The sequence below is a fragment of the Oncorhynchus mykiss genome, chromosome 13, assembly GCF_057628025.1.
Source record: "Oncorhynchus mykiss isolate SJ-2025 chromosome 13, ASM5762802v1, whole genome shotgun sequence".
Classification (NCBI taxonomy): Eukaryota; Metazoa; Chordata; class Actinopteri; order Salmoniformes; family Salmonidae; genus Oncorhynchus; species Oncorhynchus mykiss.
The window spans coordinates 30,780,896-30,797,777 of record NC_143034.1 but is presented as its reverse complement, the minus strand read 5'-3'; the positions used below and the strand labels follow the sequence as shown (position 1 = coordinate 30,797,777).

The 16,882-nt window shown below is 43.8% G+C and overlaps 1 protein-coding gene across 4 annotated transcripts in view; it reads left to right on the top strand.

Moving 5' to 3' along the window:
- LOC110485958 (E3 ubiquitin-protein ligase SMURF2) overlaps positions 1–13,278 on the top strand; it is a 71,632-nt gene extending 58,354 nt beyond the window's left edge. For 2 of the 4 annotated variants that reach the window (XM_036940629.2, XM_036940627.2), the window contains exons 12-20: positions 287–503; positions 2,586–2,689; positions 3,022–3,136; positions 3,498–3,676; positions 5,218–5,355; positions 6,955–7,075; positions 7,336–7,537; positions 10,086–10,161; positions 10,571–13,278. In XM_036940629.2, the coding sequence (XP_036796524.2) occupies positions 287–503; positions 2,586–2,689; positions 3,022–3,136; positions 3,498–3,676; positions 5,218–5,355; positions 6,955–7,075; positions 7,336–7,537; positions 10,086–10,161; positions 10,571–10,670 (1,252 nt within the window). In that variant the 3' untranslated portion in view covers positions 10,671–13,278. The remainder of the gene's footprint in view (positions 1–286; positions 504–2,585; positions 2,690–3,021; positions 3,137–3,497; positions 3,677–5,217; positions 5,356–6,954; positions 7,076–7,335; positions 7,538–10,085; positions 10,162–10,570) is intronic. The other 2 variants (XM_036940628.2, XM_036940630.2) reach the window with 1 other exon arrangement.
- Positions 13,279–16,882: the final 3,604 nt, after the last annotated feature.

Sequence of the window (16,882 nt, the reverse complement as noted above, 5' to 3'; positions counted from 1 at the left end):
GGTTTCCCTGAGGGGGTTCATTTGCACCCATATACACGTTTAACCCCGTATTCTCCACAGTCCACACCACCTCTCTCTTGCTCTCTGTCTCTCTATCCAAATTCAAAACGAGCTGCCTTGCCATTTTAACGGAGCAGTCCACTATTGCCAAAATAGTGGAGAGAGACAGAGAGAGAAAGATGGTGTTAATCATTTCATTCCATGTGTTACAATTGTCTTGTTTGAGTTCACATAGCAAATTTTTTACTGTTTAACATTGAGCATTTCTGCTCGTCTCCCTCCCCAGTAGTCGTCAGTCGAATCAGTTGAAGGAGCAGCAGCCCCCCCCGCAGGTCCCGGCGTTGTCCCCGGCCCAGCTCCCCGATGAGGCAGAGTGCCTCACCGTGCCCAAGTACAAGAGGGACCTGGTCCAGAAGCTCAAGATCCTCCGGCAGGAGCTGTCCAATCAGCAGCCCCAGGCAGGCCACTGTCGCATCGAGGTCTGCCGCGAGGAGATCTTTGAGGTAAACTGATGGGGGGGGGGGGGGGGCTCGGCTTGTGTGAAAACCCTGTCCAGGTGTGTGATTGACGGCTTCATTTTATACTGGATCATAATGGATTGCATTTTCATGTAGATAGGTAGTGCTTTACATTGAGAGGCGTAACTCACTCATCCGCCACATCAAGAATACTTTTTATAGTAGGCTGCACAAACCTTCCTAATATTGAGTTGCACCTCCCCCTTGCTTTTGCCCTCAGAACGAACAGCCTCAATTAGTCGGGGCATGGACTCTAGATGGTGTCAAAAGCGTTCCACAGGGATGCTGACTCCAATGCTTCTCACAGCTGTGTCAAGTTGGTTGGATGTCCTTTGGGTGGAGGACCATTCTTGATGGACGTGGGAAACTGTTGGGCGTGGAGAAACCCAGCAGCGCTGCAGTTCTTGACAACCCTGTGCTCCTGGCACATACTACCATACCCTGTTCAAAGGCACCTAAGTTTTTTTGTCTTGCCCATTCACCCGCTGAATGGCACACATACACAATCCATGTCTACAAGGCTTAAACATCCTCCTTTAACTTGACTCCTCCCCTACGCTGATTGAAGTGGACTTAACAATTGGCATCAGTAAGGGATCAGACTATGGTCAGACTTTGTCATGGAAAGAGCAGGTGCTCTTAATGTTTTGTACACACTCAAAAGGCATACATGTAAAAATGACACATGCAATAGTACACTGCTCATACACCCAAACAAGTGCTTATACTGAAGAAAAATAAGAATATATATATATATCTATATAATCTGTTACAAGTCTACAAACATGCACACCCATAAGATTTATAGGTTGCTTTGCATCCATTTACAGTCTGCAAGAAAAGGCCTACTACAACTGAGCAGTAATACCCCCAAATTCGTTACGATTTGCAGTAAAAACCAGGGAGGAAAAAGGCCCTTTCAAACACCAGTTTCCACTTTCTTTCGCCTCCTCCAATCTGTTCTTCCGCGGCAAGGCATTCTTTCAGGATGATTTCAGCAGTTAAAAGTGGGGGGAAGGAGGGGAGGGGGAGAGGGAGGAAGGAAGTACCTAGTGGCAAGTTTTGGGGACAGACATCTTTCGCCAGTACAATTTGAGCAAATTAAGAAGAAAAAAAGATGACTTCATCCTGGGGACGTAACAGCCACGGGGACACGATGTGCAAGAAAGCAAAGCGAGCGTGCGCCCGTGTGTGTGTGGCGCGCCCTGCCTGCGATTTCAACAGGGACTGGTGGCATTGTTCGCCACTGACCAGTGCACTGTAATTTCCTAACTAATAACCCTCGCTTCACTCTCTTGCTTCTCCTCGAGCCTGCTTCCTCTGCTTTGCTGTGTTCACCGTTGCAACACTCCTCACAGCTCTGTGCTGTGGTGGCAGGAGTTTGTGTTTGATGGCAGCCCTCCCGAGTTACTCTGGACCCTGATAGAGGAGAGGGAGTGAGAGAGAGCGAGGGGGGGGCGGGCGAGAGAAAGCCCTTACGTGACGTAAACGGAGCTAGTGCACGTAAAGCCCACTCACACATGCACTAGCTCTCTTTCCCAGGCACATGTGTCATGGTGTTGGTGCATTCCTGCTGGTTTCTCCCAGGCACCACTAGGGCCTAGTCTACCAGGAGAGCGAGAGAACGAGGAGCGGTGTACAGCGCTGTCAAACAGCTCTGGATGGTGAATTGACTCATCTGAGGGAGTATTATGACAATGGTAAATTGTCGACCGCATATTGCTGTACTCTCTGCCCCACTTAAATTATTATTATTTGAAATTAAAATAAAGAACAGACTTTACTTGACATTATCAATTGTGGAATTCGGATCCGGAACATTGTAATCCACTGTTGCTCTTACTGCTGTTTAGAACAGAAACCACATGATTGAGGGTCGAGTTGAATGGCCTGCAGGTTGGCACATTTTAAGATTAGGGGTGTATTCCGTAGCAAAATGTTTTGCAGCAAAAACGAGACTTTATATTTTACCAATTCGGGTAGGTTCCTCCCTGTTTTGGTTCCGTTTGGTTCCTAGTGAATACACCCAAGGTTAACAGACCCATGCGCTCGTTTGTTGTGTTGTAGGAGTCGTACCGCCAGGTGATGAAGATGCGTCCCAAGGACCTGTGGAAGAGACTGATGGTCAAGTTCAGAGGAGAGGAGGGCCTGGACTACGGAGGAGTGGCCAGGTACTGCAGTCATCCACACCTCCAGGCTGAAACACTGTTAAATAATACCACGAGGTCAACCCATTGAGCAAAATTGTTTTCATCAGTCAATCTATGGTCTTCGTCTTTTCAACCAAAAAGATGCCTTTTCAAAATATTTTCAATGTCTTTTCAACATCTTTTGCTCATAGGGCAGTAGTCCAGAAAGAAACAACCTCTGTGGAAATTCACATTCAAAAAGCTTGATACATCAAACAGAAAAATTTTGGGGGCATGTGGCCAACATGCAACCCAAAATAATGGTGTTTTTATTATGCCGGTGTCACGTGACTAACAAGATGTCTGTCTTATAGGGAGTGGCTGTACCTGCTGTCCCATGAGATGTTGAACCCCTACTACGGCCTGTTCCAGTACTCCAGAGACGACATCTACACCCTGCAGATCAACCCAGACAGCGCCGTCAACCCGGTGAGAGAGAGAAATAGAGGAGTCAATAGATACATAGAGAGAGACACATAATAACAGAGAGGAGGATGGAGAACGAGCCACAAGCTGAATTCCTACGAGAGGGAGGTTCTTGTAGACTGAAGGAGGTGGAGGAGTAGACACGGGGAGAATCTCAATGACATTTTCTTGATTCCTCGTGTCTGCTCACCACCACCTCAAGCCCATTGGATGAGAAAGTCAGAGGGGAGGGACCTCGGTATAATAATGATGATAAGCTACATTTATATCACGCTTTTCTCTACAACCCAATAGTGACCACACTTGCACACAAAATAAGCATCGATGGCCAACCTCAACTCATCTCTCCTTTCTTTTTCTCCAGGAGCACCTGTCCTACTTCCACTTTGTGGGTCGTATCATGGGCATGGCGGTGTTCCACGGCCACTACATAGACGGGGGCTTCACCCTGCCCTTCTACAAACAGCTGCTGGGGAAACCCATCACCCTGGATGACATGGAGTCAGTGGACCCAGACCTCCACAACAGCCTGGTCTGGATCCTGTGAGTAGGAGACACCGACGACACGTACAGGGGGGGCTCTGACACGCGTTTTGGTCGCATATGCTCCTAAATATTTTGCTGTGCGACTTGGAAATTTAAATCTGGTAGCACCAGTGCACCTAGGAGGGAAAAAAAGTCAGATAATAATTGTTGTAATGATTAGGCTTCACTGTGCCGCTGTTTCCGAGTGGCCTAGAGAGGGGGAAAAATTGTTATTGTCTCCAGCGTAAACTGTTCAGAAATTGTGACCCGTATTTACCCGCACAATGTTTTTTCCTTCTATTGCGCGTTGGCGCTCCAGTGACGGGACGCATTTTACCTTCATAAACCCTGGGCCGTTCTAAAACGACTCGCGTGCCGTTAACACCTTAGCTAGCTAACGACCTGGTAACTTTACCAGTATATGCAAACATTTGGCGGCACAGAAAGAATGGAAAAGGGATAGCTTCTTCAGGAGATCATAGCAATGAATGAATGACTGATTTGCATGTTGTCACTCCAGAAGGTCACTGACATTCTTATTAAAGTGACAGTACAATTTTCAATGTAATGCATCTCAGTAGGAAACGGTGCTTTTTACACAATGTAAAAACCTAATATTCCACAAATTACTTTGTCATTTGAATGACTGGGATTCGTATCAACATTTTAGCTTTTATCATAAACAAATACATGTGCATGTGCTTCAAAACTAACTAGAATTCATATAGGCCCAATAACGGCAGCTCCAGAGTTCAATGGCGGCGAGCTTTACACCACTCCAGCCGACTCTTGGCATTGTGCATGGTGATCTTAGGCTTGTGTGCGGCTGCTCGGCCGTGGAAACCCATTTCGTGAAGCTCCCAGCGAGCAGTTCTTGTGCTGACATTGCTTCCAGAGGCAGTTTGGAACTCTGTTGTGACAGACTGTTTTTACGCTCTGTGTGCTTCAGCACTCGGTGGTCCCGTTCTGTGAGCTTGTTGCGCCTAGAAATTTGACAGACTAACTTGTTGGAAAGTCGGCATCCTATGACAGTGCCACGTTGAAAGTCACTAAGCTCTTCAGGAAGGCCATTCTACTGCCAATGTTGAGCTATGGAGATTGCACGGCTGTGTGCTCCATTTTATACATCTGTCAGCAACGGATGTGGCTGAAATAGCTGAATCCACTAATTTGAAGGGGTGTCCTCATACTTTTGCATATATAGTGTATAGACCTGGACACACATACAGCGTTGAGGCAGACATCTACACACACACACATACAGATGCTTGCACACAGACACAATTGAACTTACGTGAACCCCCGAAGACTTACAATACTGTACAAGCACAGCCATATACAGTATATTCAGACACACGGGATAGCATGTGTAATGTTTGAGTTTGCACGTGTGGCCGTGAGCTGACAACCTTGAGCTGAACTGTTGGTTGTTTTGTATCCATGAAATGCCACTAAAACACCAGCATGAACCAACTGCTCTCCCATCAAGACTAGCGCCCTCTGTTGACAAGACAGGCTAACATGTCCGACGACTAACATTTCCGTCTTCTCCCCTCCAGGGACAACGACATCACGGGGGTGCTGGACCATACGTTCTGTGTGGAGCACAATGCCTACGGAGAGATCATCCAGCACGAACTGAAGCCCAACGGCAAGACTGTCTCTGTCTCCGAGGACACCAAGAAGGAGTATGTCAGGTACGGAGGAGGAGGAGGCGGCCGCCTGGGTCCCAAGCACGCGCACACACACAGCCGACACGATACACACACAGCCGACACGATACACACACAGCCGACACGATACACACACAGCCGACACGATACACACACAGCCAACACGATACACACACAGCCAACACGATACACACACAGCTAACATGTTTCTGTACAGCACTTTGAGATATCAGCTGATGTAAGAAGGGCTATGTAAATACATTTGATTTGATACACACAGCCAACGTGATACACACACACAGCCGACGCGATACATGCACACAGCCGACGCGATACATGCACACAGCCGACGCGATACACGCACACAGCCGACGCGATACACACACACAGCCGACGCGATACACACACACAGCCGACGCGATACACACACACAGCCGACGCGATACACACACACACACACACAGCCGACGTGATACACACACAGCCGACGCGATACACGCACACACACAGCCGACGCGATACACGCACACACACAGCCGACGCGATACACACACACACACAGCCGACGCGATACACACACACACAGCCGACGCGATACACACACACACACAGCCGACGCGATACACACACACACAGCCGACGCGATACACACACACACACAGCCGACGTGATACACACACAGCCGACGCGATCCACACACACACACACACACAGCCGACGCGATACACACACAGCCGACGCGATACACACACAGCCGACACGTTTCTGTACAGCACTTTGATATATCAGCTGATGTAAGAAGGGCTATGTAAATAAATTTGATTTGATACACACAGCCGACGTGATACACACACACACATCCGACGCGATACACACACCCGACGCGACACACACACACACACACACACACACACACACACACACAGCCGACGCGATACACACACACACACACACAGCCGACGCGATACACACACACACACACAGCCGACGCGATACACACACACACAGCCGACGCGATACACACACAGCAACCGTCATCACCCCTCAGGTCTGAAGTATACACCTGAAACATACCTTGTGATGGAGTGACATCGTTCCTCTTAGAACCAATGGGGTTAATTTATTATTTGATTTGGTTGGTCTCATTGTGATACAATCTATTTTTCAAGATAGACCTGTTCCGACCAAGACAGCAGCTGCATGCCAGCCAGTTAGCAGCGCAGTAGTCTCTCCCCCATCCGTAACCGAAGTTAAATCTGTCTGGAACATAGGGGATATGAGGGTGAAGAGGAATAATTCCTCTGGTGCGCTGGTTTTTGCGTCACTGATTATTTGGACGAATCACGATTAAGCAGAGATGGTTGTTACCTGGCATCTTTCGAATTTCAGAAGGGGAGGGATTCGATTGGCTCATAGATGGCCAAGGGTTTCAAAGGACTACGCCTCTCGCACTGAGCCGAATCTCAACCCTCCCCTCCAGAACCAAATCTGAATTTGGTTCTGTCTTTCCAAGATTACCAGCACACCAAAAATACTTATCCCCCAGTCCTGGTTTTGGTTGAACTGCTGTGGGGGTTTCACATGTTGCAATGTTATATTGACTTAGGTCTTCTCTCTTTATAGGCTGTATGTGAACTGGCGTTTCCTCCACGGCATCGAGGCTCAGTTCCTGGCCCTGCAGAAGGGCTTCAACGAGGTCATCCCCCAGCACCTGCTCAAGTCCTTTGACGAGAAGGAACTAGAGGTATGTAGACAGTTGCATATAACATGGTCTAGGAAAGAAATGATTCACTTACTGGAAACATGACATCATTTCTCAAGAGCATACATCTTTGTGTGGGTATCCTGAATAGGGGAGGGGGGGGGTTCCAAGATGAATCTGAGACCTTGGGATATACTTTTTAAATGAAATGAAAGGTGACAGCTATCATACTTTTTCCCACGAATATACACCCCTTCAAACCATCTAATCAGCTATGTTCTCCCCTCTCTTCCCTACCCCAGTTGATAGTGTGTGGCCTGGGGAAGATCGACATAGCGGACTGGAAGAGCAACACACGTCTGAAGCACTGCACCACGGACAGCAACGTGGTCAAGTGGTTCTGGAAGGCCGTGGAGTCCTACGACGAGGAGAGGAGGGCCAGACTGCTGCAGTTTGTTACCGGGTCATCTAGAGTCCCACTGCAGGGATTCAAGGCTTTACAAGGTAAAGAGATGGGGGGGGGGGGGGCTGATGTGTTTACAGTGCCTTCAAAAAGTATTCATACCCCTTGATTTATTCTGCATTTTGTTGTTACAGCCTGAATTCAAAATTGATTAAATTATATATTTTTTCTCACCCATCTACACACAATACCCCATAATGACTAAGTGAAAAATGTTTGCTAAGTTATGGAAAATGAAATGGCTCATTTACATAAGTATTCACACCCCTGAGTCAGCAATTACAGCAGTGAGTCTTTCTGGGTAAGTCACTAAGAGCTTTGCATACCTGGATTATACAATATTTGCACATTATTCTTAATTAAATTCTTCAAGCTCTGTCAAGTTGGTGGTTGATCATTGCTGGACGGCCATTTTCAAGTCTAACTAGGTCACTCAGGAACATTTAATGTCGTCTTGATAAGCAACTCCAGTGAAGATCTGGCCTTGTGTTTTAGGTTATTGTCCTGCTGAAAGGTGAATTCATCTCCCAGTGTCTGGTGGAAAGCAGACTGAACTAGGTTTTCCTCTAGCATCTTGCCAGTGCGTCGGCAAGGACTCCCTAGTTCTTGCTGATGACAAGCATACCCATAACATGATGCAGCCATCGCCACGATTGAAAATATGAAGTGGTACTCAGAGATGTTGGATTTGCCCCAAATATAACGCTTTGTCATCAGGACATAATGTTAATTTCTTTGCCACTTTTTTTTTGCTGTTTTACTTTAGGTCCTCGTTGCAAACAGGATGCATGTTTTGGAATATTTAATTCTGTACAGGCTTCCTTTTCAATCTGTCACTTAGGTTAGTATTGTGGAGTAACTACAATGTTGTTGATCCATCCTCAGTTTTCTCCTATCACAGCCATTAAACTCTGTAACTGTTTTAAAGTCACCATTGACCTCATGGTGATTTCCCTGAGCGGTTTCCTTCCTCTCCGGCAACTGAGTTAGGAAGGACGCCTGTGTCTTTGTAGTGACTGGGTCTATTGATACACCATCCAAAGTGTAATTAATAACTTCACCATGCTACCATCTACCAATGGGTACCCTTCTTTGCGAGGCATTGGAAAACCTCCCTGGTCTTTGTGGTTGAATATGTTTGAAATTCACAGCTCGACTGAGGGACCTTACGGATAATTGTATGTGTGGGGTACAGAGATGAGGTAGTCATTCAAACATCATGTTAATCACTCTCTTTATTATACAGAGTGAGTCCATGTGACTTGTTAAGCACATTTTTACTCCTTTACTTATTTAGGCTTGCCATAACAACTTATTGACACCAGACATTTCAGCTTAATTTTTTTAAATTAGTTAAAAATTCCTCTGACGTTATGGGGTGTTGTGTGTAGGCTAGTTGCTCAAAATCTCAATTTTAATCCATTTTAAATTCAGACTGTAACCCAACAAAATCTGTCAAAAGTCAAGGGGTGTGAATACTTTCTGAAGGCACTGTAAGTATCTCTAGCTTTTAAAACAATGACATTTGTTTTCTTTGATCATATCTCCACTACCCTACCAATTGTACCTACAGTGAATAGGATTCGCCATCTTCATCGATTGTTTTCAGAATTTATCTGCAGATTATTGACCAAAAAGCCTACCGGTATACAAATTATGGAGCCAGATGAACGGCTCAGTAAGCCTGTGCTCTTGCACGTCATGGCTGCATATGAAACACGCAAAAGAAAAAATATGAATGTGCCAGGAAACAATAGGTTGTGGATTTCGACTCATCGTTACCACATTTTATAAGGGACGTGCAAATTGACTCGTAGACGATGGAAGAGCATCAGGCTCTCTCCCACTGTGTAAAGAAATTTGACTGTAACCACAGCGTACACAACACACACACCCAGGTACCGGGAGGCGGGACAGACAAACGAGCAGGGCTTCCTTGTCATCGCTCACTTTGTGACTGACAGGCGCTTGTCCTATCAATAGATCGCTAGAATGTTTTTAATATATTTTCTGACTTGTAAAAAAAATAAGTTGCTTAATTAATTGAAGTGGAAAAAGTACCTGGCTGAAAGTGAGTTTGTAACTGGCTAAATAGCCGACACTAGTGGAAAACACTGTGCGAGCCTCTGACTGCCGGCGTTGACCCCGTCTTCATGACAGAGTCGTGGTCGACCTCAGTTGGTTTGGTTAAATCCAGACAGACAGGAAGCCCTGGGGGAACAGAAGACCTCAGAGTGCAGCTGTGCGTGTTTGAGAGTTGATCTTTCTGTTCAAGCCGTGCGTGCCCGTGTGAGAGAGTCTCTGTGTGTGTGTGTGTGTGTGCCTGCCTGTGAGTCTCTGTCAGTCAGTATGTCTGTCTGTGTCTGAGGTCAACCCAGCTGTCTTTCTGTATGAAAATATACAGTATATAAAATATACACCCAGTCTTGTGTTAAAACAGCAGCCATGTTTGTTCACGTTCTAAACACGGAGTTCAACTGGTCAACTGTCCTGAACTGTCTGTCTGTGTGTAGAGAAATATAATGATGGACAACCTGAGAATTTATGATGACTCTCTCTCTCTGTGTGTGTGTGTGTGTGACCCTCCAGGTGCTGCGGGGCCCAGGCTCTTCACCATCCACCAGATCGATGCCAACACCAACAATCTACCCAAAGCCCACACCTGGTGAGTACAGTTACTGTACCACTGCTCCACTTAGACACACAGATACGCACTGCTACAAGAATGCTACTCCATACATTTAACAACATATTCTTAATTACAATGACCTGTCAATGAGGCAAAGCCATGTTATGAAAGGGTGTCCAATCTCCCAACTAATATGGTTTTACCGGTTTTAAATGCATGTCCAAATCCAATATTAATGTTTTGTATGTAGCACGGTTTAAAGAGAATTATTGAAATGCTTGTTGGCGTCAATTCATCCCGTAATGGATGGGTTGCCAACTGGCGATTTGACACGAAAATAAAATGTCATTCATTTATCGATGGATAAAGGTTCTTCAAAACTGTCCTTTCAAACCTAAAATGTACTCCTCTCTCTTCCAAACTCTTTCTCTCCCCCTCTGTCCAGCTTTAACCGGATTGACGTTCCCGCCTACGAGCACTATGACAAGCTGTACGACAAGCTGCTGACAGCCATCGAGGAGACGTGTGGCTTTGCGGTGGAATGAGTGACACATCAGTGGGGAAGTGTGTGTGTGTGTGTGTCAGCGTGTGTGTATTTTGTGCGGTCAGCGCAGCAAGACTATAGACTCTGCTGTCACCACGGGAACCCTGCAACGTTCAGGCACGCCCATGAGGATTGTGACCACACCCCTTTCTGCTGCCCAGTTCCCCAGGACAGTATGGAGACCGACTGCAGACGGACAGACAGACTGGGAGGCAGACCACACGGGAACCCTCTCCTCTCCTCTCTCTCTCTCTGCATTATTTTTTTTCCTTTCTTTTAAAAAAAATATCACTTCCTTTTTCAGCTGCTACAGAGGAGTGACGATTACATACCTTGAAACCCTGTGAGAATGCCAGCTTTTATTTAGTTTTTTAAGTTCTGTTTTTGTAATAGCTTGTATGTAATTATAATGGTGAAATCCACAGAACAACCAGTTTTGTGTTGGACCGGGAGTTTTTCCGGAAGACTCTGGTCCCTAGTATGTGCGTTCCGTGAAAGCACTTTATCTTTTATTTTATTGTGGGTCGTCTGGTGCGATCGAATGCCAAGGTCCAGACTGCAACGAGAGTATTTTAGAGAAGTTATGTTGTCTTTGGCCTGGGGGAGAGAAATATGAAGGTCCACACTGAGTAGATGACTAGGGCCGGGGGGGGGGGGGGGGGGGGGTTCCTGACCATGAGCTAACCAGGAGAAACTAGGTCTTACTGATGACCAATACAGTGTCACACAGCTAACTTCCTGCCACCTCTTGACATCAAAAGCTAATAGACATGCTAACCTGAACACCTAACCCCGTCCAGCTACACATGGAAGTAGACCTGTTGCGCTTTGGTGAAAGTCTGAGTTGAACTTAACGCTAAACATCATTATATCACACTGTACCTTTAAATCACACCATAGAAATTCCTTATCAAACGCTCAAAGTGGGTCGTTGTCTAGTGAGTGGAACTCTGTCCCAGGGACCAGGCTAGTTGAAAGCAATTCAAGGACGATGTCAGTGTTTTCAAAAGTGACATCCAACCTAAGATGGCAGGATGTTTTTTCCAGTTGCCACTCTAGAGCACTTTACAAACTGAATGGCGACAAAGGACGTGCTTTCTTCATATTAAGTTCAAATGAATATACCACGTTTTATTCCAACCATACTGCATTCAATGGAAATATACAGATAAGAAAGTATATCTACCTGTAATTTTGAGTATATATGTGTACAAAAACATACCTATTTTGTATATGGCTTGTTCCTCTTTCTATTCATGTACATGCTAGCATGTTGGTGTTATCACAGACCTCTGTATTCTCAGGTGAAGTCATCTTTCTTTGTGAGGCTGACTTGTGGAAGGGGAGATGATCTTCTGGTTATGGAAGCCGTTGTCAGGTCAAACCCGTGACCCTCTCCTTGAATGCGAGCTGAGTGCATAACCTTTAACCTTTTGGCCACTAAGAGACTGAGGTTGGGCCCAGAGAGTGCTAGAGTTATTTTTTTTAGTCTAGAAGGGATACAGCTTTTGTCAAAATGGACATTTTGTAGAAGGTTGAGGAGAATGAACCTAGCAGGTTATGAGAATTAGGTTAGGGTTAGCTAAAATGCATAGAAAAATCACCTTTTGACACGCTGTATGCCATCTAGACATGACCCTAATAGAGCCTCTACCACAACCCTTGCATGAATGGACTTTTTTTTAAACAATATTTATTTGCAATTATTTTGTCCCTTCTGAGCAAAATGTGTGTTGACATGAGAAAAATTCTGTTGAATGTTTTTTATTTTTATGCTGCCTGTTTAAATAGCAGTGGATGTGGACTATGACCATGGACTGTATTCACCTGCGTACATGCAAAATAAAATAGACCCAGTCCAGTGTGATCAAAGGTAAAGCAGATTCTCTTCAGAAAGACAATTATCAAGTATCCTAGAAATGGTGCTTTTGCACAGTATAAGATATTGTTCATGTGGTGGATCACAAGCAACCTTTTGATTTTACAGAAAATGAATAAAATGCATTAAAAAAAATATTTTTTTTGCACACGCAGACTTGTGTTGCCGTTATAATCAGCAACTTCCATCTATTTACAAAATAGTTAATGGACTGATTGACTTTTTATGTAGATATATACGCGTGTAGATATGCACACATAGAGCTCATGTCCAGTGCACGCACACAGTACTGTTTTCTGCTATCTACGTCTTAACATCATTTGACTTTCACTCAGTTTCTAGATAATAGATCAGACCATATGGACTGTTGCTTCTTGTAGCATGCTTTGCCAGCCGAGCCCTGCGACATTTAGTCGCCGACCGGTGCAATTTCTCACATGGTGTAAAACCCACTTTATTCTGTGTGTATGGAAGTATTGTGTGTGTAAATTAGTTTTCTTTTTGCTAAATTTTTGTCTGAAATTTTAACATTTTTATTTCTCATTTCAGTCTTTTGTATTTATTACAGTGTGTTCATAGTTTTTTCACATCAGCTGCTCTGTGAGCTTCAACTGACACTGTAAATAAGAAAAATAAAAGCGGAAATTATAAACCTCTTGTACCCTTGCAGAAAACAAGCAATAAACTCTATGCTGTTTGGAACTCACAGCATAATGTTTCATAGAATAAAGTGTTATGTTCTTTCCTAGGTCTCATAAAATGAAGGGAATTGGTAAGACATTTCATTTAAGTTGCACACAAAATGAGGGCCAATTATTTACCATGTAAGGCTCTCAATTTCAAAATCCATCCTCTCATCTGCAATGATTTGAAAAGACTTGACAGGTGAAAACAATGTAGTGGAAGCTCCATGAAGATGGCTTTCACCCGGGCTCATTTCCCAAAAGCATCATGAACTTAACCTTAACATGCTTTTTAGGAAACTGGGCCCTGGTCAGACCGGTGCACTGTACCAGGGACAGAACAGCTACCTGGGCCGGGTCCCTGGAACAAGTGGCCTTGACAGAACACACGATTGATAAGTGATGTTCTCACATCTATATAATGTCGGTTCATATAGGGGACATTTAGACCCGAGTTTAGTGTGTGTAAAATTGACTTTATTCCTATTTTAATGATCCTCTCTGTTATTCTAAATTTGAACTTAAACGTGGGGGAAATGCCAGTGCCAGCAAGGAAGGCATTTAGGTTGAGGAGCAAAGAAATGGAGGTGTGTCTACTTGTGTCCACAGATATTCCATATTCTAACCTTGATTTAATTCCACCACTTTTATACCTGCCAGTTTTAAGAGGGAAAAGCATCTACTTATTTTCTGAACACAATCTCCATGTACTAATTAATAATTATGTAAACTGATACTATTGAAACTAGGTAGGTCAATGAGTAATCCATTTTAACCAGGGGATTGTAAATATAGGATAAATGACAATTCTTATAGATCTATTTTACCTGGAGATTAATGTGAATCTAGTCATGGCAGAAAACTGACATGACAGGCAGGGCTATTTATGCCCCTTTCCTACAGTGAAATATGAAATGCTGTGTCATTATGCAGAATCCTTCATGTATGGCTTTATAATTTGTAGGGATTGAGAGACAAACCAAATTGGATGACAAGGAAAGTTGCAGCAAATGTAAGAGCATCTGTTAAATATTCTTAGCCACAATCGGTAGCGACCATAAGTAATAACCAGGTAGGGTAATATATTTGAAAATAAAAGAGAGCCGCACACACTAGGAGATCAGATGCAAAAATGTTATACCAACGTTTCGACAGCCAAACTGTCTACATCAGGGTATAATCACAAACACTGCGGGATGACTCGTTTATACAGTGTCAAAAGACACGGGTGTCTGTAATCATGGCCAGGAGTGGCCTAATATCATTGGTTAATAATCAAATATTAAAATGTCATATAAAGAACAGCATACAAACAAATGGATAGCATACGATCATAGATTAATTTAACCATACAAGTTTACAAACAATTACAATGGCAAAGTCACAATCACAATAATGGCTTCAGATCAAAGTCTACGTTGAGACCGAAGGGAACAAGGGTCTTTAAGTTAAAGATCCAGGCAGCCTTTCATTTTAACAATAAATTATCAAGGTCATCCACTCTCCTAGGGAGGGTGACATGTTCGATGCCAATATAACGCAGAGACGAAATCGAGTGGCCTGAGTGGCCTTATCGCCCCTACTGGATGGAAATTACAAATGTAATGGCTGTGCTCAATGCAATGGCACTTATAAATGTTTATAAATGTAGAACCTTCAAACACCCACAACAGGGAAATCGATCCCAATAAAAGGTGTTATTACGTGCTCCACTAAAGCAGTTATTTATCTTATAACTTGTCCTTGTGGTAAAAATTATGTGGGTAAAACAAAGCGCGAATTAAAAGTACGTATCTCAGAGCATCGTAGCACCATTAGGTGTAAAAACTTTACTTATCCAGTTGCGGCCCACTTCTTGGAGGCAGGCCACTCGATTTCGTCTCTGCGTTATATTGGCATCGAACATGTCACCCTCCCTAGGAGAGGGGGTGACCTTGATAATGTATTGTTAAAACAAGAGGCTGCCTGGATCTTTAATTTAAAGACCCTTGCGCCCTTCGGTCTCAACGTAGACTTTGATCTGAAGCCATTCTTGTGATTATTGTGACTTTGCCATTGTAATTGTTTGTAAACTTGTATGGTTAAATTAATCTATGATCGTATGCTATCCATTTGTTTGTATGCTGTTCTTTGTATGACATTTTAATATTAGATTATTAACCAATGATATTAGGCCACTCCTGGCCATGATTACAGACACCCGTGTCTTTTGACACTGTATAAACGAGTCATCCCGCAGTGTTTGTGATTATACCCTGATGAAGACAGCTTGGCTGTCGAAAGGTTGGTATAACATTTTTTGCATCTGAGCTCCTAGTGTGTGCGGCTCTCTTTTATTTTCAAGTTTCTACTTCGCTAGCCAGCACCTCGTCTTAATAGGTGTGCGTTTCTTTTTCTTCTAGAGGGTAATATATTTAACAGACAATTTTGTGTTCGTTCCCTTCCCTACATACGTTACATCATTTGATTTAACCTACCTTTATTTCTTTCCTCTGTAAACACGGTGACATCCTTGTGATTGAGAGTCAAGTAATAGTGGATAATAGTTAATGAAGGCCAAACGCAAATTGTAGTAAAAATCAAATCGGGACCTATAGACTTATTAATCATTATGGAGCTCAAACCGTGACTTGGCACTTGCCCTCACTGTTTATTGATCAGTGCAGGCAATTAGGGTATTATATAATTATGTAGGCATTAGGATTCATTCCCTAAAAAAAGTGTGAACAGTGTTTTTACACATCTACCCATAGGTACTGAACGGAGACTAATATGTTTTCATGCCTATCTTTCTATATTCTGAACCATTCTCCATGGTTCTACATTCAAGTCTTGCGCTGATCAAACTCAAATAAAAAAAAGGTACACCTTATTTAAATAGATTGTTTTACGAGAATTACATTTTAAAAAACTCCCTGATTACAAATTGGTAGGACACCCAGTGGGTGTGCGCTGTTTGGGGTTTATTCAAACGTATTCGGTATACAATGGAACCGCACCAATTACTGAGAAGTGCATAGGAAAGGCATACATTTCCTGATTATGAAATCGGACCCATACACCCTATTCTCATGGTACCTGGCCTTGTACGCTTAGGATGTCTTTTTAACCATTGGGCGGCAGGGTAGCCTAGTGGTTAGAGTGTTGGACTAGTAACCGGAAGGTTGCAAATTCAAATCCCAGAGCTGACAAGGTACAAATCTGTCGCTCTGCCCCTGAACAGGCAGTTAACCCACTGTTCCTAGGCTGTCATTGAAAATAAGAATTTGTTCTTAACTGACTTGCCTAGTTAAATAAAGGTAAAATAAAAAAAGAAATTGATTTGTTTGTTAGTACAGTAGTTTACTGGCAAAGGGAACTTTTACAGAATTCTGATTATCAACGCTCTCTGGTGTTGGAACAGCGTAGCGGGTTAGTTCAATAACCTAAAAACCGGACTAATAGGTCATTCACAGTACAATCAAATAAACAATTCATCGACATTGTTAAAAACGCTACGGGAGACAAATCCTGCATACAATTAAAAGGAAGAGATGGAATCAAAGAATCTTGTCCTGGCATTCATAATTAAGAGTTGCATCCAATTTTCACAATGGTCCCGTTGTGAAAGACAATTCACATGACAAAATCAAAACGACAGCACACAAAATG